A 26,737-nucleotide genomic window follows, 5' to 3' on the forward strand; every position below is an offset into this window, starting at 1 on the left:
ATAAAAGAGGAAGCATCCCTACCTGGCTTGGGAACCCATTCCGTTCGTGAGCGTCGGGCCTGTCGCATTTTCAAGACGTTGCGTTTCAAGATTCGCGAAAAGTTACCGAATTTGGATTCTGCAAAATGGATTATTTTCCAGAAAGTAAGAACAATTCGAATGTCTCACTCCCAATGATTATTAACAATCTATAAAATAGTATTTTATTAATAAAAACAGTGGTATTTTCCTTGGTCACATTCTGAGAAATCCTGTTAAAAAAAGCTATATGTCCAAGCTCTTGTCGAATGTGGCTCTTAAACCGAATGGAAATTTTTAAATATAAATTTTTAAATTTTAAAATATTTTAGGAACCTGAAAGGCTTTGACTTTGTTTTTAGTTTGTTTTATGCACAATTTTTTTTAAATATATAATAGGGGGCAAACGAGCTTGCGGGACGACCAAAAAGGGCAGTCTTCGCAGCCCATAGACACCCATTTTTAGTGGGTGCGTTGCCGGCCTTTGAGGGAGGAGTACACTTGGCCTTTAAACATTTGGAGGTCGTATTTCTGAGGGAAGACCCCCACTGGGAGTCGATTCGACAGTTCGCTAGTTCGAAAAAGAAAATGCCTTGTGAAATGGACGTGGAAGACCTCCAATCATCAAGATGATGTTGGTGAAATTTAGAGGTCGTACGGCTCGTACGGTGTTGAAAAGAGGCAGGAGAAATATAATTTCAGTTTTGTCTACTTATGTAGGTACTAACTTAACTTGTGTTTTCTGTTTCGTATATTTTGTTAAACAATCTTTTTGGCTTTGAATATGACTAAGTAAATAAATAACATTCTTCACTCCTTTTATGGATTTATTCGTTTTAAAATAGTTTAAACACATTAAAATTAATATAAACAGGTCGAATATTTAAGTAGTTCTTCTTAATGCTTAATTGAGTGTCGTTATTTCCGAAGGTTTAATTTCCAGTTTTAAAAGATTACATCAAAATATGTAAAGTGACCCAATTAGCGAGTTAATATTTTTGTTTACCTATTTTATATTATATAAATAACAAACACTTCCCGCCACCTGTCCCCTAATTTATAAAGGTTTTTTTCACTATATAAGTCGAATGAGCATCCTCGACCAATAACTAAGCTGGGTTCAATTCGAGCTGAAAATGGTTCGAATTTGATCTCCTAATTTTAACTGGATTTTTCTCACCAACAATGTCGTTGGTATTAAACTTAATAAAAATTTATTAATTAAATTGGTCACATTAATGAATCTTTCTTCTTTTTTTAGGTGAAAATGCGCTACCGCAGGCCCGCGCCATGTCGAGCTTGACGTGGGTACTGTGGCTGGGTCTACACTCAAAGCCCTCTGCTATTCAGAGGGGTAGCGAGAGCCCACCCACTAAAAACACCTCAGCCCTTCACACGCCCTTAAGATGGGTCCTCGAGGTTCGCCAGGCATTCTACCCAAGGGACCCGAGCTTATATCCGACGTATAGAGATCATTCACGACCTGCGGTTTCGGGCCACTCGATACCGAAACCCCTGCCTTGAACCACCGGCCAATTTTCGGTCAACATCTTTCTACTTACTGTAACATTGTGTATCACGCCCTTAATGAGGTTTAAGTTTCTATTTGGTTTTAGTTATTTTTCTGTGGTTGCTTGTTTAATTTTCTCCTTGCTAGTATGAAATTTTTACGTTCTAATTTAATTGTATGTGTGACAAATTTGTGATGTCTTATTTAATTGTATTTTTTAATACATGTTGTTTTAGTAATAATTAAATATATAATACACAAAGCAATAACATTTTCATTGTTATATTTTTATTACAGTTTAATATTACTTACAATTTATCAAAAAAATCTAATAAGTTATTGTTACATCAGTGCTTAAACAGGGCATTCGTGTATGTATTAATAATAATTGTAACCTAGTCAAACGTAACTTAACCATAAATCTAGTTAAACTTATTATGTACCGTACGGAGTGAGATATACACAAGAAAATACTTTAAGCTACCAGGAATGTACTAAGAATAAAAAACGTATTGAAGTCCTATGAAATTGAATTGTCATTTTGCCAATGAAATTCATACAGGCGTTATTAACAGAAATAAAAATCATCATCTTAAGGCTCAATTCTTTTATATCCTTTTATTTATAAATTTTGACGATGTTGAAAGATGCCTCTTTTGGAAGGGTCTCTATTTTAACATATATAATCATAACATATATAAATCATAAAATAAGGTTCAGTAGTTTATATGTCACAAAAATCCGCCTATATAACCTCTGACATATTTCTAAAATGAAGATTTGAAGATTGGATACAATGCAGTATTTGTATGCTCTGGGTGCACGAAAATTGGACCGAGTTTGATGACATGTGTTCTCACTGCGGCAATAAGAAAAAAAAAGGAGTTAAAAGATCTCAAAGGTAACGGGAAAGGTAAAAAAAAGTACTGGCCATCTCGCCCCGAACACTATGGCCATCTCCCCCGGGCACTCGGTGAGAGATGGCCAGTCCTAGTTATTTTTTAAAGTTTAAAATTATATTGTTAGCGTTGTCTAAAGTGATGTATCGTTAATATTTGATAAGAATAATAAATAAAGTTTATGTTCTATACGAATTCACTGTTTTATTCATCATAATTCCTTCATAATACAGTTTTATAGTTACTAGGGCCATCTCCCCCGGAATTACCCTATATGTATATATATAAGCAAACTCCTCCGTGACTAGAGATATTTATATTTTTTGTATAACCGAGAGTTCTGAGATTCTTTACGAGTCATAAGTTCCCCAATAATTTTTTTATTTGTTTTTAAAACTTCTATATATAGTTCTAATAATATTCTAGATATATATTGATTAAGACTCTTCTACCACCAACCCTCATATTTTCTATTGATTGATTATTGCAATACTTTTTATATTATATTGAGTTTATTATTTAAATTTCACCAAAGCTTTTAAAACTGCTGTAATTACCGCAGTTTGTAAAAGCTTCATAAGATCAACGGCAACGTGCATGACACTGTTTTTGTATAAAAAATACTTCTTTTACGCTACTGTTGTAAGTGATTTAAATTATTAACAACAGAAGTAGCTACTGTTGGTAGCTGTTGTTACTGTTAGTTCTGTTCATGTTTTACACATATTACAAGATCTTTCTAAAGGTTTTGAGTAATACAAATCGTGTATTTTTTAAAGTTTTATTACTTATATCACATTATGGCCCGTAAGGCTAATAGGTACAACAGTTACTATTTTAATTAAGACTAGATTACTGAGGCAAATGAGCGCCAACGGGGACAAAACCGTTTTCATCAGCTGTGTAGTCTACTCTGTAGGTGACACCGTCTGGGCCGAGGTATTCGAAGAATCCCTTTGTCCTCATACCCTCGAAGTCGTTGGTCTTCTCAATGCGTCCAGCCTCTTCAGCGAGGATTTTGTTCTCTGTCTCGTACAGGTAGTGGTAACCGTCGGGGAGGACATCAGCTTCTTGGCGGACGATACCGTAGTTGTATTCGTAGGTGTTGGGGACCACAACCTTGGGAACGACTGGGGCTACTGGAACCACACGTGTGGGTGAGACGTACTGGGGTTTCTCGTTCAAGGAAATGTAGTAGGTACCGAGGTTGCCTGGGGCGGCCGTAGCGGGAACTTCGGTGACGGGGACTGGGGTGGTGACTGGTACGGCTGTGACGGGCACAGCTGTTGTGACTGGAACAGCTGTGACGGGTACAGCTGTGACAGGTACAGCTGTTGTGACTGGGACGGCTGGGGTAGGGAGAGCTTCGTTGGTGCTGATAATTACGACACTGAAATTGAAAGGATATTTTGTTAGAGGATTTTTAGTAAATATTTGTTGCTTTTTACAAAGTGGCTATCAGATGAATGGCGGATGAAATCATCCTCAATAGAGGGGTACTCTTATGATGCCTAGGAAGATTATGTTTAAACGAATTTCTTAAAGGCCGGTAACGCACTTGCGAGCCTACTAGCAATGTGAGTGTCCATGGGCTTATTTATCACTTAACATCAGATGAGCCTCCTGCCCGTTTGCCTCCTATTTCAAAAAAGAATTACCTTATTACTTATAAATGCGTTAATTTTTGAGCGTTCACCCCTTATAATCCACTACTCATTTTTAATATATCTAAATACTGTAAAATCTTTTGCGTCTAAAGCCTTATTCACATTGACAAAGCTAAGGTTACCACGTTGCCGTCAGGCCCAAGAACACGCCCTATAAACTTATCATGTATCTACAATAATGATATTAATCAATAATTAATAAGAAATTGGTTGCGATTGGCACTACCCCAATGTTCTTAATTTAAATTACATAACGTCACTGTAGAATGATAACCTCGTATGTCAAAAAACCAATATATTTTTATTCTTAGACGCTTATGTCATTTAACTGGTATAATCATGAAGCACGTGCTTATTGTGGAACATGGTGTAATGGCGATTAAAAAGAGTGGCGGAGAGTTTATTGCCAGTTCTTCTCTTCCGTTCTACGTCCTTGATTTGAGAACTAGCACTAAATGTAAAATTAGAAGGATTAATATACCTATAACCTATATGATTAAATGATTTTTGAATGATTGCATGATTATTTATATTAATAATAAATAAGTCCTTTTTACCATCTAAAACTATGTACAAAAACACATAATAATATTTTAACGAACATTGACGTAATGAAACATTTTCTTTGTTTCCTGTAATGTTTGGTTCTTTGGACATATGTACGAGGTTAACATTCTACAGCGACGTTGATCGAGTTTTTTACAAATAAAATTGTATATAATGATGACTTACTTAGGTTTCTTTACTTGTTCAAAGTTCAATGGTTTGTTGTTGTTTGAGTCTGGGACGTAAAATCCGCCGGCGTTTCCGCGGTCACCACGGTCGCCACTGAAACATAATACAATACATAACAACTAGAAATCCTCAACTTTACAATAATAATATGTATATTTCTTGAAGGCAAACTTTAGGAACATTTTTATAGGCAAGTAGCGTGAAACACGAACATTATTGATTGTTATTCAACATGCTGGTTTCATCAGTATGTTTTTATTTCTGAACGAGTACTTAAGTTAGTCTGACGTAATTAAGACAACTATGGGTTTCCACATCCCTAATGCCCAGACAAGCTGAGAATTGAGCGGTGTGGATGGAGCAAGTCGACGTATCGGTTAGGGCTTTTCGTGACAAACTTCAGAAATGAAGAATGTAACGAATGACTTGATAAATATAATGAATAATCCGGGGGAAGATAATGAAATCTACCTACTCTATAGAACAATCATAGAGCCTGGACAAAATCAAATTGGTTCCTGATTTTTTTGCTTTTACACATTTCTGTTATTTTTATTTTATAATACTACAAATGTAATTAGTTTATTTTATCTCATACACTGTTTTATTGTGTTTTTTTTTTTAATTTTTATCACTCTTTAATGAATAATATTCTACGGTTTCGATATATTTTGTAAATATGTGAGGAACATGCATACTAACTTTTTTTAGTATAGTAGTTTTATTCTTAGCTTAGACTGATTTGAGCGCGACCGCCGCTGTGAAAACCGCTGTGTGAGTTCGAAAAGTGAGTTACAGAATCGCAAGGCAGGACCAGAAGATGACCCTAAATTTGAGGGCCCTCAAATTCAATTCAAAAAAATGCAGTGGCTGTACAACCCTAGGTCAAATTGTGGAATGAATGAAGTGGAATTTCTTTTAACACGAAAGATAAACAAGGATTTGACGCCAACACTAACTTGTAGTTTCCAGAGTTGTCAGGCACGTAACGTCCAGAGTTGTCGTTGTATTTGCCAGAGTTGTAGCTACCGGCGTTGTAGCTGCCAGCGTTGTAACGACCAGGTTCGTAGCGACCAACTAATGGTGTAGGGTTGTAGCGGTTAGAGTAGAATCTGTTGTATGGGTTCAATGTGGTCACGGATGCGGAAGCTGTTGCACGACTGAGTGGTCGTACAGTTGTGCTCCTGAAATTTATATTTTTTTTATAGGTTTCATAACATAGTACAAAATTATGGCAACACACGATTTCCGTTGCCCAATCACCATCAAACGAAATAGAAAACATAGAATCGTCTTTTGTTTTTAACTTGTATTACATATAACAACCGAAAACTTCTTTTATTTCATGTTAACTATTAGAAAAGAATATCCTTAAACTTTTCATAACAATAGACAATGGCACTCTAGTGTAATCAGTCAATGGTATACGGATAATGTCAACTATAACATTATTTAATCTGTAGAGTCAAATTCATGAATATTATTAAAAACTTTGTTTAATCCACCAGAAAACTGATATTCACGTATAAATGAATTCTATCGCGAAACTAATTACAATGAATATATAGTTTGATCACTTTTTAGTTATTTAAAGGTAACTTACACTTGCTCCTCAGCTGCGAAGGCAACAGCCAACGCCAGGGAAAGAATCTGAAAAAAAAATACAAAAAATATTATTTGTACTAGCGCAGTACAAAGAAAATCTGTTAGTCATAGACGGTCAAGTCTTGCCAACAATATTTCTAAAACACCTCATCTGGAGTCAGTCAGACAAAAATATCTGACCTCTGGATGTACATTTCCATACGAGACCAAAATATTAAACAAAAATTGTTAATACTATTGCCAGTTAATGTATCTAAAAATAATGAATAATGTCACATACCACAAAACTACGCATTGTTGCTCTCTAAACAGCTCCAACCTAATGTTGATATCACCAAAATTCGATAGCTATATATACCTATTTTTCGTCAAACATAATTTGTGAATCCTGTCCAGTTCTCCATAATAAGTATATTAAAATTATCTATTCATTAGCAGATGTTCTCAATCGTCGCTCAATCAAGTCGTAAATTCAAAACATCGACACGCTAATGTGATTTATTTCATGAACTTGACAAACATTTATTGCTACGAAGTCAGTATTTTGTATAATCAATTGAGGGGTTATTTGGAAAAACAGCCAATGTCTATTTAGCTGAATTTTACAGGAGACATAATAAGGTTTACAATACATATAATCAAATAATTTGTAGTATACTTACTGATTTATTGTAAATACTATGACATGCAATTGGGTTGTGCTATGTTTTAATGCCAAAAGTTTTCCTGAAGTTAAGTAAAATTGAAATTTATGTTTGACATTGGTTAGTTTTCAAATAAAATCAGACAAAAATTTTCATACAAAGGCTTTTATTTTCTTAAAATAGACAATGCTTATACAAAGTAAAAATTACTCATCACATCCTTCACTATTATCGTCATCCTCTATTTCTACATTGTCATCATCATTAATATAACCATCAGAGACTGCTGCATCTGGTGCAAATTTCAGGAAGAAATCTCTGTTTTCTTGTTTTGTGACAATTACAATTATTGTAACGAAAATAATACATCAGTCTGAGGCCTATTCACTAAAATAAACTTAGGGCTTCTTAGTTCTTATATTTAGTTCTTCTTATATATTTAAATATACATGTATTTACATTTCAGTAATTGCTACAAAATGTTATTAGTTTAGTCCGTTACTCCATACTTTATCCAGAAGTTATCGGTAACTCCCTCTCCATATGAGCAGTTTTTTGTTTTCACAGTGTCAAATAGTTGATGACAGTTTCATTTTCTTAATTAAAAAACGTTTTAAATTCTTATCATGTAGATTTACTAAACCCCGCATTTACCCTGAACTTTGACATAATTATTTCCCTGTTAAGCAGCATGACGTTTCTGTGAGCAGATTTAAATAATTAAACGACTATACGATAACGTTATAATGTTTAAATTAGCGTGATTTCGCATTTTCGTATTTCAGGTATTTGTAAGTGTTTTCTTGACCATAAAATCCAGCTTGGAAGGGTGATATAACAAGTGTACCTAAACGAGTACAGAACTGAATCTTCTACACGCTGATTGGCTGAAGATGAAATCGTGTAATCAACTACAATACTAGGTATATTATAAGATGAACTTGGAACTGTAAAAAGACTATGATTTAAATACATAGTATCAATTTTCATTTGTATTTTCAAACTCCTTTTTTACGAAAAAGAGTGCGTGCGTACAAAGTACACATGTCAGAAGTGAAACTTCTTTCGCAAACTAATTTTAAGTTCTGGTTCATATTTAAACAAATCTAAAACTTTAGATTTTCGAGACTTAGAGGGAGGGAAAAAGGAAGATGTTAGGAATTTAATTGTCATTAAAATATTAAGTGTCGAAAATTAATACAAATAATAAATTTAATTTATTTCTTCGATAATAAAAACACGTGGCATTTTTATTTACAATTCGTCATTTGAGATTTCAATAAATTATTTTGCATAAAATATAAAATACTAATATTTCATAAATTTTCTTTACGAAATTTTAATTTTAAAAATAGAATTTCTATAAGGTAACTCGCCCTTCTCACTCTCTCAATCGGTCTCAATCGCTCTCTCCCTTTTCTTCGACAAAAATGCTACACATCTTCGTGACGATGCGTAAAAATGTTAGTTACCCTTATGCGCCTAAATAAAATTCACTTTTAAAACATTTTTGCCCTTACTAAATAATATTTTTCTATTACTTGTTTCAGTCATTAAATAACACAGTACTTAGTAATAAGATGATCTAATTCGCATCGTTGATTAATATCCAATAATTCACATGAACCAGTTTACGCATAACATTAAAAGAAGATAGATTGATATATTATCATTTTTCTAATGGGCACCTTGAACTATAGAATTAACAAGTATTTGATCTATTTTGAATTAATGAGTGTTAAGGTAAAAGTTCGTTGATTAGTATTTAAATGTGGATACAAAATGATTCCTTAATAAATAAATTGTATGTAGGTAAGAATTAGGTATATGTTTGCAATGTAATTTTTGGTCACCGTCGGAAATATAATGGCTTTATGCATAAAAAACTAAGTCTTATTGTTGATAAATAATTTATTTATAACTGATATTACAGCTACATTTAAACATATTATAAAAGAACAATATTAGACAATATACAAAGCCAAAACAGATTACATTGTTAAACAAAATATACGAAACAGAAAACATAAGTCAATAAACATTTAAAAAAACTGAAATTAAACACTAACCAAACTACAACTTAAATTTGTAAAGAAAAAATAAATAGTTACTACTGTGTAAAGTGTAAAGTGACGGATTTGATAGACGCTCATAGAAGCATGTGATTTTTCTAGAAAACTGTGTAATTTATGTAATTATTTTAATTTTTTTTTCAAAACAAACCCTTTTGTTTGCTTGTATGCCAATTTTCATAATAACAAAATATGATATTATCTTGAAATGGCAGCCCTGTAAAGTTTATCTACTATTTGTCAAAACCGTCACTATTCTACGACTATGGCGACTTATATTCCGATGCTAGCTAGCAGACGAAGGACAAGGTCCGTCAGCTTCCTATCTTAAGGCTACAATGAAATTGCATTAGCGAACTTAATTGGTATTTGAAACCAAGATTCCGTGCTATGCATTGAACTAGACCCATAGGTTAAAAAATAATTGCACATTGATTAACTAACACATTCAGACAATAGACGCATTTATTAAGTCAAGTTGACACATCTGTAAGCGTGATTTAGAACTTCGACCCCGGTTTTTACATTTTTAAATCTTGTTCGCCAACATTGTAACTTGATATATAACGTCCTGTTTTGGCGTATAATTAATATTTTGATGACATTCTTTTCCTATGATAAAGTTTGTTTGTTACATAGTTGATCAATTTTTTTTAACACGGTTCACGAAACACATACAGAAATGTAAGGCCCACCTAAAAGGTTGTAGCGCCACTGATTTATTTATTTTATATAATAAAATGATTATGATTGAATAAATTAAAAAGTATATTTTTAACGAGACAACTTATAGGTTAAAATCCACGACACTTAAATAATAATCCATGGAACCCATATCTCCTTTTGCGTCTTTCACTTCGTATAGGCAAATACGTGATCAGACTATGCCATACATACACGCACATGAATAGAGAGGAACAGCTGGGATTTGATGGCATAGTCACCGTGTCTATCTTAATAATATCTTCTTCTTCTCCACATCACTTCATTACTGAATGTCAAGTTGGCTCTGCCTAGCTACCTCCATTCTCCCCTGTCTGCGGTAAACCTTTAAGCCTCTGTAATATAGGGCGAAGGGCGAGGTGGGGGGTAGTAGGAGTACATTTGTAAAAAGGCTTAGCAACCAGGCTCCAGAAGATAAACCACTCTTTTGATGGAAATTGTTTTTACAACGTTTTTACAACAACCTCCCAAGCGAAATTAGGGAATAATCACTGAATAAATTCGTAAAGTAAATGTTTCATTAATTTACGTTTAACAAGAGCTTTATAAAATTGACGATTATTTAAATGATTCTAAACCTTGGTTTTGATTTGCTTCAGTTCAAAACTTTAAATTAAGAATCAATTTAACATATTTTCAACAGAATTATTGACGTTCATAAGTGTACTTTATTTTGAGTCTGAGTTTGAAACTAAGCGTTGTTCGTAACTTTAAGTAGATCTTATTACTATGAATCACGTGGAATATTATTCATTACTTGGTGATGTAATCACAGCAATAACTGGTTTATATGATAGTAAGTTAGTTAGATAGTTAATATTCATATGATTTTACTACGATTATATATTTATTACGTAAAGAGCCTATAATTTCAACACTTTGAACATTATCTTCGTAGATAAGATCCATATAAAACTAAAAACTGGTTTCAATTTATTTAGAATTTCAAAACAATTAAGCTTAATTGCACCTTTTTATCTAATGTAATCTGTCTCTTTTCATGACAGTGTAAACACAATTTGATAGAACGAGATGAAAGAGTGCTTTAGTTTGAAGAGTGAAATTAGGATAATTTAAAATAAAAATATTTTGACTACACATTATTGGATTAATATTCAAATAAGGAACCGCGAGTTTCTGTACTTAATACTCTAAGCCCAAATAGAAGAGATGGAGTGAGTGACTCATTTGGTGGTACGGCACTTTCGCATACTTTTATTTCAGCTCATTTCCTTCCTCTCCGAATTATGCAGCATTTATGCATAATAATGGCAGCGTTATTAAATAGAACTTTTTTACCCCAGGAGGGTACCTGCACTTCTAGTACAGGAGAATCCGTCCCTGGGTGTACTCACTCAGGCTGTCCCGCGTATTCTGGGGGGGACAAAATACCGCTCAACTGCAGAGGCAAATCTAGAAATAAACTCACGGTAACACAATTTAACACAGACTTTACTAACATTAGGGGGCTTCAATCTAATTTAAATCCCGTCCACTTTCACCTCGAGACGGCTAAGCCGGCCTTATTGTTTCTAACGGAGACCAAGATAGTTCCCTCGTCTGTTGAACATTTGCACTATCCAGGCTATTGTCTTGAGCATAATTTTAGGCCACAAGCCGGTGTATGCGTTTACATTCGTGAGGATATAAATTTCCGTCGCCTCTTACATTTGGAAGAATCCGATCTTTCTACCTTGTGGGTACGCGTAGAATGTGCTGACCATCCCCGCATATACTGCTGCCTTTACAGGTCACACAGCGGCAACACCGAGGTCGATCGACTTATAGAACATGTCCAAACTGCACTCGATTCCCTTCTGTCTCTATCGCCTGCTGAAGTCGTTATACTGGGTGATTTCAATGCCCATCATTCTGAGTGGTTAAATTCTCGTACGACCGACTATTCGGGAAGAGGCTTCCATGATTTCGCTCTTGCATATGCTTTAACTCAACTGGTCACAACGCCTACGCGAATACCAGACCGAGCTGACCATCAGCCTTCGTTATTAGATCTTATGCTGACTTCTCACCCAGACTTCTATGAGGTTACTGTGGATGCCCCACTTGGGTCCTCCGACCACTGCTTGGTGCGAACCGTTGTGCCAATTAGGCGTCGAACCCGCCCGCAGTTTTCGGAATGCCGTCGTGTCTGGCATTACAAATCGGCCAATTGGGATGACATGCGTCATTTCTTTGCAGCATACCCATGGTTGCAAGTCTGCTTCAAGGGTAGTGATCCTGACGCCAGCGCTGAATCTGTCGCCGATGTGGTGCTACAAGCAATGGAACTCTATATCCCTTACTCTATGGTCCCCATTCGTGGTAAATCTCGGCCATGGTTTGGCCACTCTTGCAAAGAGGCTTCCCGTCTTAAGCTAGAGTACTATAAAATCTGGGCTCACGCAATGGCCATAAAGGATCCCGATGTAGCTCTCCATAAAAAGAAATTTAACGCAGCTACCCGAACCCTTAAACGAGAAATTTTTAAAGCAAAATCGGAACATATTGGCAGAATTGGTGAAAAGCTCGCGAAATTGCCCTCTGGAACTCGAGCCTTTTGGTCATTGGCGAAGGCAACTCAGGGAAACTTTTGTCAGCCCTCTTTACCATCCTTGCGAAAGGAGGATGACTCGATGGCTCACTCGGCGAAAGAGAAAGCAGAGCTCCTTTGCTCTCTCTTTGCTTCTAACTCCACGCTCAATGACTCAGGGACCTTACCGCCCACTATTCCGCATTGCGGGTTTTCTATGCCTGAAGTTCGATTCGAACAGATTGGTGTGCGGAGGGCCTTAATCTCCCTTGATACCCACAAGTCAAGTGGTCCTGACGGCCTTCCCTCGATCGTTCTTAAGACCTGTGCTTCTGAGCTGACTCCGGTGCTTACACGGCTCTTTCGACTCTCGTACTCCTCGGGCGTAGTTCCAAGCTCATGGAAGACTGCGCATGTTCATCCCATTCCCAAAAAAGGTGACCGCTCTGAACCATCCAGCTACAGACCTATCGCAATCACTTCTTTATTTTCAAAGGTAATGGAGTCTATCATCAATAGGCAGCTCTTGCGATATCTGGAGGAGCACCAGCTAATTAGTGATCGTCAGTATGGCTTTCGCCGTGGCCGCTCGGCTGGTGATCTTCTTGCCTATCTAACTCATAGATGGGCCGAAGTTGTGGAAAGTAAGGGAGAGGCATTGGCCGCTAGCTTGGATATAGCTAAGGCCTTTGATAGGGTTTGGCATAGGGCGCTTCTTTCGAAACTACCGTCATACGGTTTGCCCGATGGCTTATGCCGATGGCTGGCAAATTTTCTTGTAGGACGTAGCATTAAAGTCCTAGTTGACGGAGCGTGTTCCAATCCTAGACCCATCAATGCAGGCGTTCCGCAAGGTTGTGTCCTTTCGCCGACCCTGTTCGTTCTGCATATCAATGACCTGTTGAATATCGACAACATCCATTGCTATGCAGACGACAGCACCATCGACACATTATATTCCGGCCATCCGAACATGTCTCGATCTGAAGTCGATGAGAGTCGCAACATACTTGTTCTCGAAATTGAGTCGATTCTGGAGAAGGTTTCTGTGTGGGGTAGTAACAACCTTGTTAAGTTTAATCCTACAAAGACTCAGGTTTGTTCGTTTTCTGCCAAGAAAGATCCCTTTGTCGTATCTCCCCAATTTGAAGGCGCTCTCCTTAGTTCGTCACACAGCCTCAGTATCCTTGGGGTTGGCATTTCGAAAGAAGTCCAATTTCGCAGTCATCTGGAAGAAAAAGCCAAACTCCAAATTTTTAAAAAACGAGCCTTCTCCTCCCTCAAAGGCCGGCAACGCACCCACTAAAATGGGTGTCTATGGGCTGCGTGGACTACCCTTTTTGGTCGTCCCGCAAGCTCGTTTGCCCCCCTATTATATAAAAATAAAAAAAAAAATACTTTTATATATACATATATAAATAGTATGAAATTATGAAGAAAATAAGGCAATTGAACTGGCGCTGGACCGGGCCCATGACGAGACATAGCAGGTTGAAATGGACATAAATTATTACAGAATGGAGCCACGAGATGGAAAAAGGAAAAGAGGAAGACAAAGCAAGAGATGGGTAGACGATATATAGACGAGGAGGCACAACTTGGACAAAAAGAGCTAACATTAGAAAAGAATGGAAGCAGCTGGAAGAGGCCTATGTGTCACAGGACACGCTGATTACCAAAACCGGCTCATTTGATGTATTAGATTTAGTTAGGTTATGTAACTTAAATAAGTGTTTATATATTATATATATTATACTGGGTGTCAGTAATAAGGGCTTAATAATAATAATAGTGGGATAAATAATATATATTATATATGTATAGTATAAAAATGAATCGCAAATGTGTTGGTAAGCGCATAACCCAACAACGCCTGGACCAATTTGGCCAATTCTTTTTTTATAATATTCCTTGAAGTACGAGGATGGTTCTTACGGAGAGAAAAATTAAAAAAAATTCAGTGAAAAAGTCTAAAAACAACACTTTTCTATATTCCCATACAAAATATTTGTAATAATACTTAAAAGTCAATTTGAACTTGAATACCATATTATAAAGTTCATGTGTTAGTGGAGGGGTTCCGGGACGGTAAATTTTTATTTTTTGACATAATGTATTTGTTGTCTTATCAACTTTCTTTTCTTATCTTACTAGCTAGACCGGTGTCCCGAATAGCAGAATAAGTATTTTAAAACAAAAGATTCGACTGTTAGGCGGTACGATGTTCGCCAGGCCAGCTAGTATAATATATATGAGTATATACACACAATAGTATCGTCAGTTGTACGAACAATATAAAAAAAACAAAGAAACAGGTTTGGATTTACAGCCATTAATAAAATTAAATAAGATTAAAATGCAAGGGTCGATGCCAGGTCATTGGCCTAACAACAAAACTTAAGCTTTTTTATTTTTGCACGTTCTTTCAACTCTACGGTACAAACTTTATAGCTGCTTCAGTTGTTTTATCTCTGATTGATGAGTGCTAATAATGGATTCCGTTAGGTTTTTTTTGGAGGAAAATTCCAAGCAATAGTTTTACAAATAAAAACCGAGCTAGTTCGGATCCGAACAATATCATTTTATACTTTCTCTAAAGGTGGGAACTGACCAAAGTTACGAGGGGTAATGTAGCATTCGCATCGAGCGTGTTACGCATCGAGCATGTTACGCTGTGTTTTAAAATTAAATTTTTTTTATTATTTTTTCTTTTTTTTTCTTTTTTAATTAATTTTCTTTTTATTTTATGTGTTTTTATTTTTTTTCTTTTTCATGTGTCCTTTTTTATATGTTCACTGTTTACATATGATTTAATGGCTTTTTTTTTGTTCCATTCGTTATGTCTAAATACCTATATGTCTTATTAATTTTTGCACTTCTTGCGCTTTCTTACCCATTTTTTTTCTCACATTGGTTGCCTGGAAGAGATCGCTCGAAAGCTATAAGGCCATGTAGCCCTCCTTTTCATGTAATTATGTCAATTGTATTATATTTCTGTATGCAACGAAGTGTTAATAAATTTCATTAATAAATAAGAATCAGAAAAAAACAATATCTACTTATATTTATCATTAGTTTTGGCGATAATTGCACCTAGAGCCGCGGACTTTTGTATAGAAATATTTAAGCACGTTTTATTGTACATATAATTATTGTTAATAGTATATAATTTTTAAGTGCTATTTATAGAGAAACAGTTACGGTTCCGTCCGTTTAAGTCCGAATACAAATATTAAAATTCGATAAAATGAAAATAAGATTAACCGATTTACTTACGGTATCTTTGACATATTACTTAACGTATACTTACCGACTATTGCATGTGTGTTTCTATATAGTTTCAGTTTTGTAAACAATTTAATCTATTAATATTGTGTTGTTTTTGACTTATACTTCTTTTGGCGCGTTAGGGAAAAATGATGTGGGTAAATTTTTACGATGCGCGCGCACACCGTCACAAAAAACCGACACCCTGAAGTTAGCAATAGTCAACTTTTTCTTCATATACCTATTGATGCTGTATTTGTACGATATTTAGACAATGTTTCTACAAGTATATTTGTATCATAAGCCTCTTGTAACTCACTCTACTGAACTCCAACCAATGGACGTGAATTACATATTAAATATCAATATGTATAAGTTGCATGGTAAAGTAAAAAATATCACTTTCTTTAATTATGTAGAAATATTTTTTGTGGTATTAAAATAAACTTTATTTAACTAGATTTGGATTGGATTAATCTGTAATGGTAGCTTATTTTGTTAATTAATAAATAAATATTGGTTAGTGAACATTCCGTGATTTGTACTCGATTTAATATCATTGAGTGTTGCTAATCACGGAAGGGAGATTCCTTTAAACTTACAGGAAATAAATGTCTCTTCCCACGCCTTATTCGGTAGATACAGCCTAAATAAATTACAATTCAACGATACAAATCTAAAGATACATACAAAATATAAAATTAATGATGTAATGTATAATATGGTATAATAGACTAGATAATATAAGGATTGACTTTGACTAATAATGTAAAAAATGTTAAGACAAATTTTCGCGCCATCGCAGAATATGCGTACGATTTACGATTGTATCACCTTAACATTTTGTACCATATTCTTGCAATAAATAAATTATTATTATTAATAGGACTCATTGATAATGTCTGATACACCAATTTTTTAAACCCTTGAATGTAGTTCGAGAAATTACGAATTCTTTATAAATTGCTAAGATATTACTAACAGTGATTTGGTAAGAATAAAACGCCTAATACTTTTTTATAGCAGAATAATGATATTCTAGTACAATATTCTAGCCTAGGATATCGGATTATCAAACCAAATCAAATTTAAAAAGCTTTTTTTGACGGATATAAATAAATTTATTACAAAACATAACAAGTATTACACAGTGAATGACTGGGTAGAGTTCTAGAACATTTCTAGATTGTTTAATCAATAAAATTGCTAGGTACATCGCTTATTGCTAACAATATATTATTTAGATTTTTCGTAATATGTCAGGAACTCATCAGTATCTACCAATCTAGTGGATATTATGAAAAACATACAGGATGTAGATTTTTTTTAATTTTAATTAGAATTGGTAAAAAAAGTCAATTTTCTTATAAAAACGCAAAATAAATTATAACTCTGCAGGGGTTGAGCTTAGAGACCTCCCCGTAGAACACCTTTTTGCAGCTGATAACCTCATCCATCCCCTATTTGCATTTGATCCACGACATTTTGGCCACCCTGCATATATTAATTTAAAAAGACCTGGGTAGACGTGTGCCTGTGAGACAGGTATTGGGTTGCTTTTGTATGGCATTTATTAACAGAAAATTAATTCAAAATATCATAAATTATTGCAAAGTATAAATAACCTTCATCATACACTATGAAGACGAAGCTACAATGAGATATGCTAATATTATGTCTATGATAACGATGCGGCAGTATTGTCGAGTCAATAAATTAAAAAAAACTAGAGAATATGTTGGCAACGCTCGGAGGCCTCTAAAACTAGTTTTGTTTAAATGTCAACGACTATTATTACCACCTCCAAGGAGGTCGTGGGGTCAAAGAATATCATCTGCAATAGCAAATCATGTGCTTTGAACATTACGTTCTATGACCTAAAATAATATAAACTGTGAAGCCACAGATTATACGCGTAAAATTAGATTGTCTTCAAGCAAGAATTAAAAAAAATACTTTTAACAGGTACTGTTTTGTCCCCTATGTTCTATTGTGTTTACGCTGCGATGAAAAGGGACAGAAATACTTAAATGAAAACGGCGCTATTAGACTGGTTTTTTTTTTTAATTAATAATGTTTGCTAAATGTAAAAACTATGCAAGCACTTTTATACATAATTTTAAGCTAAAAGGAGTTGCGACTTATAAATACGAATATAGGTTGGTTACGCTTTCACACCAAACTAATCGATTTCGATAATAACGATATTCCCACAATTAAATGAGTATAGGGTACTTATAATTTTTTCGTGTATTTATATTTAACATTCGCTCGCACGGTGAAGAGAAACATCGTGAGGAAACCGGCTATAGACTTAAGAGTCGACGGCAGGTGTTGGACACAAAAGACTGATCACCTGTTTGTCCATTATAAAAAACAAATGACCATGAAATGGTTACAGAAATGTAAGGCTGTAAGGTGTGAGGGGAAATGGTTGTAAAGTTTTGTTCAGATTTCAGAATTATTAATTGCATAAGTAATAATTAAATAGCCTATCTCATAAGTTTTGCATTATTATGACCATTATATAATCATCTTACTTGATCTGTCGTAACCCGTTTCTAGATTTGACTACCGGTGGAATTATTATTCAGTGGCGCTACAACCCTATGTTGGCTTTAGATTTTTTTTTTGATTGGACAATTCACACCAATGCACCTAGTCCCATGCTAAGCTGGTGAAGCTTGTGTTATGGGTACTAGGCAACGGGTATACATACAATATATTATGCATAGATAGACCTAACACATATAAATACATATTTAAATACCCAAGACCAAAGCACAACACCAAATGCTCATCACATCGATGTTTGTCTTAGCCGGGGTTGAACCCGGGATCCATGGATTCGCAGTCAGGGGTAGGTACTAACCACTAGTCCAATGAGCCGTCAAATTCAGATTGCATCCTTTCATTATATTTTTATTTCATAAACACCTTCTGTCTGATGTTGTCGATTTTTTATTTGAGACATGCCGGTTTCCTCTCGTGAGATGCGCATATAGAAGTCCTTGTGCACAGCCGTGGCTCGAATCTAGGACCTCAGGGATGAGGCACACTAAAGCAGACACTGCTTTCTACCGGTGGATAGAAAATTGATAAGGACAGTCTATTTTTGAAGTGAAACTTCTTTAGGCGCATGAGGGTAAAACGTTTACGGGTGAAACGAAATAATAATAATATTAGCATCACGAAGATTTGCAGCGTTTTTGCCGAAGAAAAGAGAGAGCGATTGAGACCGATTGAGAGAGAATAAGAAGGTCGAATCTCTATTCTTAAAATTAACATTTCGTAAAGAGAATTTTTGAAATATTAGTATTTTATATTTTATGCAAATGAATTTATTGAAACCTCAAATGACGAATTGTTAATAGAATGCCACGTATTATTACTACCGAATAAAGAAATTTACAAAATTAAATTTATAATTTGTATTAATTTTCGACACTGGGGTCTATCTTCTCTCTATTTATCCATACAGTTTGAAACAGACCCTAAACGTGACGAAAATTAATACAAATTATAAATTTAATTCAAATTAAAACTTGCCCTCGAACCGGGAATCGAACCCGGTACCCCTCACCTAGCTGCCACGTAATAAGACCGCTAGGCTATGAGGCCCCCTATATATTCTCTTGAATTTGATATTTATCTAAAATGTGTGTTGCCATTAAACTATCATGATCTGTATACAACTGCCTACATATTGAAATCGTAATGGAATCGTACACAGATGTAACCTAGTTACCTTTACAAAATTAATGTTTAAAAACTCATTTGCGTAATAACAGTTACGACATCTAATGCCTATTAAAAGTATTTTTAACGAGAGGAATTGCATATTTGATAATTTAGTTTCAATTTTTTTATTTTATTTTTTATTGGACAATTCACACCAATTGACCTAGTCCCATGCTAAGCTGGTGAAACTTGTGTTATGGGTACTAGGCAACGGATATACAAACATATTATAGATAGATAGATATATAAATACATATTTAAACACCCAAGACCTAAGCACAACACCAAATGCTCATCACATCGATGTTCGTCTCGGCCGGGGATCGAACCCGGGACCCATGGATTCGCAGTCAGGGGTACTAACCACTAGACCAATGAGCCGTCATTTGAATTATCAAAATGTAGTCGATAATATTCAAAGCTTATTTTTGAAGTGAAACTTCTTTAGGCGCATGAGGGTAATTTTTACGGAACGTCACGAAGATGTGCAGCGTTTTTGTCGAAGAAAAGAGAGCGATTGAGACTAAAACCGCGGTGTTTTTAATACTTATCAATATTATTATTATTTTATTTTGTAACTAAATAACCATTTTTTTTGTTGGTTTTGTAATTTTATAAGGGCCCTGAACTAAAACCTTTTTTGCTAAAACAAAGTTGGCTATTTTAGAAAATGTGGACATAAGTTAGCAATTATGATAATAATGAATTTGTTATATTATTTCGTAATTGTTACCATATAATGTAGAATGTGTGTGTGTGTTGGAATTTCTATACGTATATATAAAAATAGGATTGAAAATAAAAGCATAAAGTTTTCTAGAAATTATTTAAGTTAAGTATAAAATTATATACAAAAGTATTTAAAATAATATCACTGTAGCTCGAACTTAGCCTTATGGAGCCTCAAACTTTTGCTGACAATATTAACTATAGCTTTCGTAAAAGTTATGCCCGGTCAAACAAATAACCATTACGATATGCTAATCTGTGGCGTAATGCTTACTCGTTCGTAATTGGCTAACTCCAAGTTTGATTACTTATTGTTGTGGCTGAGGCGGTGCGGTGGCAAGGTAGGCCAAAGCGCGCTGAATGTCAGCTGGGATTGGGGGTGGTGTGGGGAGATGCGCACCCTGGGGTTGGTATCCGTTCTCGTCGGCGACGTAGCTCAATTGGATGTTGCTTCCATCGTCGCTTGTGTACTGCACTTGTCCCTGAATTTGGAGAGCTGGTTCCTCCGCTCCGATATTTCTCAGCTGACCGCTCGCATCAGCCGATATTCCGTTTCCGGTTTCGAAGGAGTACTGGAAGGAGCCATCTGGGTTGATGTCGCTGGCCTGGCGCAGGATCGGGATGGGCTCTTGTCCTTGGGGAGCCGCGAGAGCGACAGCCAGGAGGGATAAGACAATCTGTGAAAAGAAACTCCTTTTTAGAAAGCACTACTATTTGCATGATGTAATCCATGAGTCACGTGCACATAAAAATATAGTTGATTTTTTCTATATTCTCTATAGGTCAACGCATAAGGTCACAAAGCTAAGCACAGCCACTTACAAAGGATTTCATGGTACTGAAATGTCGGTGAAGGCACAAGACAATGTTGGTCTAACTGTGTATTTCGGTATATATACGGGTGGATCACGGTACCACTTACCACCACTGGGTGGTATTGCACCATACGCCCCGTCAAAATAAATCCGTTTGAATATGAGCGAGTGTATGAATGATTTTTAGAAGTCAATCAATTTGAAATCTTAATTATAATGACGTATTACATATGCATTCATGTTCGTGTATTAATTTTACATATTATTTAAAACTTAGGTGTTATTCAACTTCAGTACATTTTATACTACGTATTAATTTTTTTGTGGTAACAACTATCTATATTAGTTATATATTTATCTATATTAGTTTTAACTAGTCTAAATTAAAACAAAGCAAAAATTGTCAGTACAAGGAAAACTAATGTTACGCTGTTATTATATTTAATTATTAAATTCGTTGCGGAAATATCATACAATTAACTTAATTAAATGAATAGGAGCGATCTCTTCCAGGCAACCAATATGAGAAAAAAATTAAATTAAATAAGATAAGCAATTAGTGCAAAAATACATAACAAAGAAGAAAACAAAGCAATTAAAAGTTAAATTATTGATCAGGACAATACTAAAAAAGGACATATGAAAAAGAAAAAGTGCACTTGAATCTCGATAATTTTAGATCAGTTTCACATCAATTAGTACGAAAGAAGATAGGAGGATCTATGTGATTATGGACGGAAAGTTAATTCCATAGCCTCACTGAAGAGACCTTAAAGGATTCGACAAGAAAGGAAGAGTTATGACATGGGATTTGAAGGATATAGTTTTTAGTCAGTAACAATAATCATAATTGCATTTTTTGCACTCTTATTTAAGATCAAAACTTAGTTATATAGTACTAGTATTAATGTATAAACTTGCCTTATAAAGTATATGTTTATTTATAAGCGATACCTATATACTTTTAAATAACTTATATTTTATACATAATATTTTTATTTATAACATAACATATTTAACTTTAAGTAAAATGCTTATCTAGATGAATATAAGTTGTTTTTAAGTAGTAATAAAATGTGTTAGTAGTTTAAAGCAGTATGTAAAATAAAAATTACCTATATAATCATTGTTAGGCATGTATGCTGGAAATAAATAAATTATTATGTGATGCTTAAGATCTTTCTGCCCCATTAATTTGTGATATGAGACTTTGGCTGTTATTTCTCTGGAATTTACTTACAGAAGTCCCTATAAATACTTTAAAAACAGTCTGCTCCAGAGCTTGTAAAAGTTATAGCTCTTAAACCAATTAAGGTTACCGTAAAAGACAAATATTGTTCAAGGTTACAATAAAATAAACTTAAAATGTGTCCATTATTTTTAAAAGGAAAAAGGTTTTTTTTAAATTTAATACTTTCTTTTTCTTTTATTATTAATAAAAAAAGATTCAATTAAGTAATTTTTATGGAATTAAAAAAAGTATATTTTTATAGAAACCTACATGAACTACAAAAACAACTGAAGATTAAATAATTTATTTTAAATTTAAATGACAATTACACTTAAATTTACACTAACAAATACTATACATAGGCATAAATATGGAGTATGTTTTTGATTACATATATTTTTAAACTTTGAACAATGGTTTAAATTTGGAAAGTCAATATTTATATAATCGGTAGACAAATGTCACTTGAACTTTCAATTTGACCTTTTGGCACAATAGAAATCCAAACAAAGTATTTGCATTTCAACTTATCACTGGTGTTACCAATATTCATTTTGGTTTCGCAGAATAAAACTAATAAATGAATTATGGCAATTTTGTATGCAATGAAAGGCTGTTTATCGCGTTAAATGTCAGTTGGGAGAGATCTCTGAGTATGGGATACTATTTCGTATTTATGAAAATAAATAAATCAGTGGCGCTACAACCTTTTTAGGTCGGGCCCTCTTTGTATCTGTATCATAATCATTTGTCTATAATAGGCAAGTAGGTGATCAGCCTCCTGTGCCTGGCACACGCCGTGGACTTTTTGAGTCTAAACATTTTTTCTTTTACCGTTTGAGCAAATTTTAAATTTTAAATGCGCACATAGAAAGAAAGTCCATTGGTGCACAGCCACGATCGAACCTACGACCTCGGGGATGAGAGTCGCACGCTGAAGCCACTAGGCCAACACTGTTCTTTCGTATTTATTAGTGAATTATTAATTTATCTAATTTACTTTTTAATACATATTTTTGAGTAAAATAGATTTTAACTAGGCCTTTTATAGGTTAGCTTTTCGCATTGCTATAATATTTTACCTATAGTACAAACATTTACAGACACATATATACAGGCAAGTTTTAGGTTTCTGTGCCTATCAACTTAAAACAATTATTGTTTCGCTGGAAATCTATGCTAGGGTTGCGTTGACAATTAAGGTAAATCTCTTCTTCCATCAAGGCCAGAGTTGCCAGGGAACCCACGCTCCCCTGGTAATCAGATTAAGGTAAATCAACCGCTCTTTAGAATCCTGGTTCTGTACGTAATTACTGTATTGTCAACGACTTGAAAAAAAAAATATTTCCAACACACAAATACACACAATTTACAATATTTTATCCTACATAGTAATGATAATAATTAAAAATTCATTAATAGAAAATTAAACAAATTTAAAAAGTTTGGTCCCTGTGGCAGTATACCGTTAACGCTGGCAGAATTTCCTCGCTGTATTGCGATACTTATTCGATCAGTGAGGAAAGCACCAGCTCTGGGGTCACCGGTACTATATATTAGGCGCCAACTTAAACCTTTAATTAGCGCCTGTGCACTTGACCCCTACGGCCCAAGAGTCTCTACTCCAAAGGGCGAATTGGCTCAAAAAGTAGTGGACCGATTTTAAAAATTCTTTCACCATTTGAATGCTACATTAGCACTGATATAGGCTATTTTTATTGCCAGAAAAAATAAGGATCCCTACTAAAACTACACAAATGTTACCCAAGGTGTAAAAAAATGCCTATATAATATCTTTCAGCATGCGCTGCGTAAACTATTGATCATAGAACAAAAAGATGTTCCATAATATTAAAGAACATATCAATATAAAAATAAATGTCCATGCGTGCGAAGCCGGGTCGAGCCGCTTTTATATAATAAAAAGGTAAAGCCTAAAAGTTATTTGCATAACAGCAAACATTAGAACATCGTGCGTATGTCACAAAAAGCAAATTACAAAATATCTGCCTACTTATAATAAGATAACCTATTCAAGTCGAATTGCCATCAAGTTTTTATTGAGTAATTAACGAACGCAACGAATAACATCGTTTAATTTACAATCTTGAGCACCAAGGTAATATTTATAATTATTATAACTATAAGGTCAAAAGTTGAGAGGTTTAGTTTTTAAAGGCTTTTAATATTTGCAATATTTTTGAACTTTAAAATGGAGTTTGTTATGTTAAAAAATTTGATTAAAACCTACAGCCGGTATATCGTGGCCCGTTTTGACACCTACAAGTTAAAAGACCAACTTATGTTTTATTATTTTAATTCCTTGTCTATGTATTAGTCTTGTCCTGTGGTGTAGTCTTTAGTCTTTGTTTTGGCTATTGAAGCATTTAATTGTTAAATGTATTTAATAATACAATATAATAAGTTTGGTCCCCTAGCAGTTCTTAATGCTGGCAGCATTTCGCTATATAGCGAAGTTTAACACTTGTTACACATATGTTTGTACTATATATATGTGTCTGATTAGCGCCAGTGCAGTTTTTATAATTAACTTTCAACTACGGTTCGGAATCTAAAAAACCCGCGAAGTAGTTTCGCTAAATTCCAACATATATCATACAAACATAACAATACTTCTGAAACTGAATGAAAAGGAATTATAAGTAAATATGTTAAAAGCCAAGATTTTTACATAAAGAATAATAAAATGTAGATTTTTTATTGAAGTTTTTGTATGAAGGTGATTAGTAATTATTACTAATGGCAATACTATTTTTGACACATTTATCCATCTGTTTCATTTATAATTCATTATAAAATTAAATAAATCATCAATCGGACACATTTCTTAACCATAAAGAGCAAGTTTCAATTGCGTACTTAAACCCATCGCTGCATAGCTGGGAATCGAAAATCGACCTCAAAGTGGAGATTTCCATGGCTAAGCCACTAGGCCAAAACTATGTAAATGATTGTGGAATAGATATGTATACTTGTGAAATCATGTCAATACAGTAGATTTTCAAGTCAGTCACCAAATGTAGATCTATAAAAACAATAATTAGGTAACTAATAACGAGGATTTTATTTAAATATTGTTTCATATGAATGGAAATTAATATATTATATTTTTACGAACTACTACTTTTATTATTTTTACTCTTATTTCAACATTATTCTTATTTCTATCTATTAAGAAAATTGTAATTTGTTTAATATAAAATATTTTTTATACATTAGCGTATGTTAATTTAAGATACGTTTAATAATTAATTAGTAAATTCCGAACTTTCAAATTTTAAAATTGAAATTTATATTGAAGACCTAATGAAGTTTTTTACTTGTTATTGTTTTGTCATGAATCGACCGTAATAAATAGCCAAGGTCCGTCTAACAAGGCCTCAAGACCAATCCTAGATTTAGATTAAATGTATAAAACCATTTATAGTTTAGTAAATAGCTCGGTTTGTTATTTTAATACTAGGTTTTTAATATCATGTATGAAATATAGATAGATTATAAAATCATAAACACACTTGCACAAGTTATCAAAAGTTTCTTGACACAGAACACTTCTTAAATATTACAGAGTTTTTAAGACAGAAAAGAAGGAAACATTTACTGAAATAATAATGTCACCATCAAAACCTCCGTAAGGTTTTTGGTTATAACAATTGCCTTGATCATTTTGGACAATAATTAATTTAAGTAAATCGTTATTTAATTTTACTGGAAACAGAACGAAGTTTGGTAGAGTTTAATAAAATACATAATTTACTTAATATTATATTATACGAAAAACTAAGCTTTAATAACTTTACGCGTTCTCAGGCTGTGGAGGAGCTGTGGCAATATAGGCTAAAGCTCTCTGGATAGCTTCTGGTACTGGTGGTGCAGTGGGTAAGTGGTCACCTTGGGGCTGGTATCCATTCTCATCAGCGGTGTAAGTCAACTGGATGTTTCCGTTTTCTCCTGGGTACTGGAACTGTCCTTGAACCTCCAAAGCTTCAACATCACCAACCTTCTTCAGGGATCCCTTTTGGTCAGCGCTGATACCATTTCCAGTTTCAAATGCGTACTGATATGAGCCATCACCGTTGATTTCACTGTCTTGTCTGAGGATGGGAATTGGTTCAGTTGGGGCTTGAGGGGCTGCCGCAGCCGCAGCGACGATTAACGCGAAAATTACCTGAAAAATAACATTGTTAATAAACTTCAAACGTGACTGAGTTTTTGATAACTAAGTAGTTTAATCCTATCTCTACTGTTATCAAAGGTGGTTAGACTTCGAGATGAAATATTCAAATTTAGAATAAAGAATCTTTAGCGCCCATATGGTATATTAATCACGTTTAGCGACACAAAAAACTATTTTCACAACACTAGCGAACTCCATAACGTACAACACAACACTTACAAAAGACCTCATTGTATGTATGACTGGTTGTCAATGTATGATTTAAGTACAATGTATCGATGCTGTGATGTCCCGATTTGAGTATTTATAGTATAAATGACCACCTCCCAGCATTCCTAATTTCGTAATTCCTT

General features: G+C 34.3%; 2 protein-coding genes across 2 annotated transcripts; both read right to left on the reverse strand.

Moving 5' to 3' along the window:
- Nucleotides 1–3,194: 3,194 nt before the first annotated feature.
- LOC125056222 (larval cuticle protein LCP-30-like) lies at nucleotides 3,195–6,803 on the reverse strand. The gene is made up of 5 exons (XM_047659251.1): nucleotides 6,715–6,803; nucleotides 6,433–6,479; nucleotides 5,789–6,013; nucleotides 4,827–4,922; nucleotides 3,195–3,817 (listed from the first exon to the last, which is right to left on the reverse strand). The coding sequence occupies exons 1-5, from the start codon at nucleotides 6,727–6,729 to the stop codon at nucleotides 3,280–3,282; spliced, it is 921 nt and encodes a 306-aa protein (XP_047515207.1). The 5' UTR covers nucleotides 6,730–6,803; the 3' UTR covers nucleotides 3,195–3,279.
- A 19,156-nt stretch (nucleotides 6,804–25,959) lies between these two features.
- LOC125055816 (endocuticle structural glycoprotein SgAbd-8-like) lies at nucleotides 25,960–26,737 on the reverse strand. The gene is made up of 2 exons (XM_047658435.1): nucleotides 26,604–26,737; nucleotides 25,960–26,375 (listed from the first exon to the last, which is right to left on the reverse strand). The coding sequence occupies exons 1-2, from the start codon at nucleotides 26,613–26,615 to the stop codon at nucleotides 26,004–26,006; spliced, it is 384 nt and encodes a 127-aa protein (XP_047514391.1). The 5' UTR covers nucleotides 26,616–26,737; the 3' UTR covers nucleotides 25,960–26,003.

The sequence above is a fragment of the Pieris napi genome, chromosome 14 (genome assembly GCF_905475465.1).
Source record: "Pieris napi chromosome 14, ilPieNapi1.2, whole genome shotgun sequence".
Taxonomy (NCBI): Eukaryota; Metazoa; Arthropoda; class Insecta; order Lepidoptera; family Pieridae; genus Pieris; species Pieris napi.

Excerpts from the sequence above, each read along its gene's own strand:
- LOC125056222 (XM_047659251.1), bottom strand. Across the intron at positions 6,014-6,432 it reads TTCGCAGCTGAGGAGCAAGT|GAGCACAACTGTACGACCAC; the intron begins GTAAGTTACCTT and ends TATAAATTTCAG. Across the intron at positions 4,923-5,788 it reads GACAACTCTGGAAACTACAA|TGGCGACCGTGGTGACCGCG; the intron begins GTTAGTGTTGGC and ends ATTATGTTTCAG.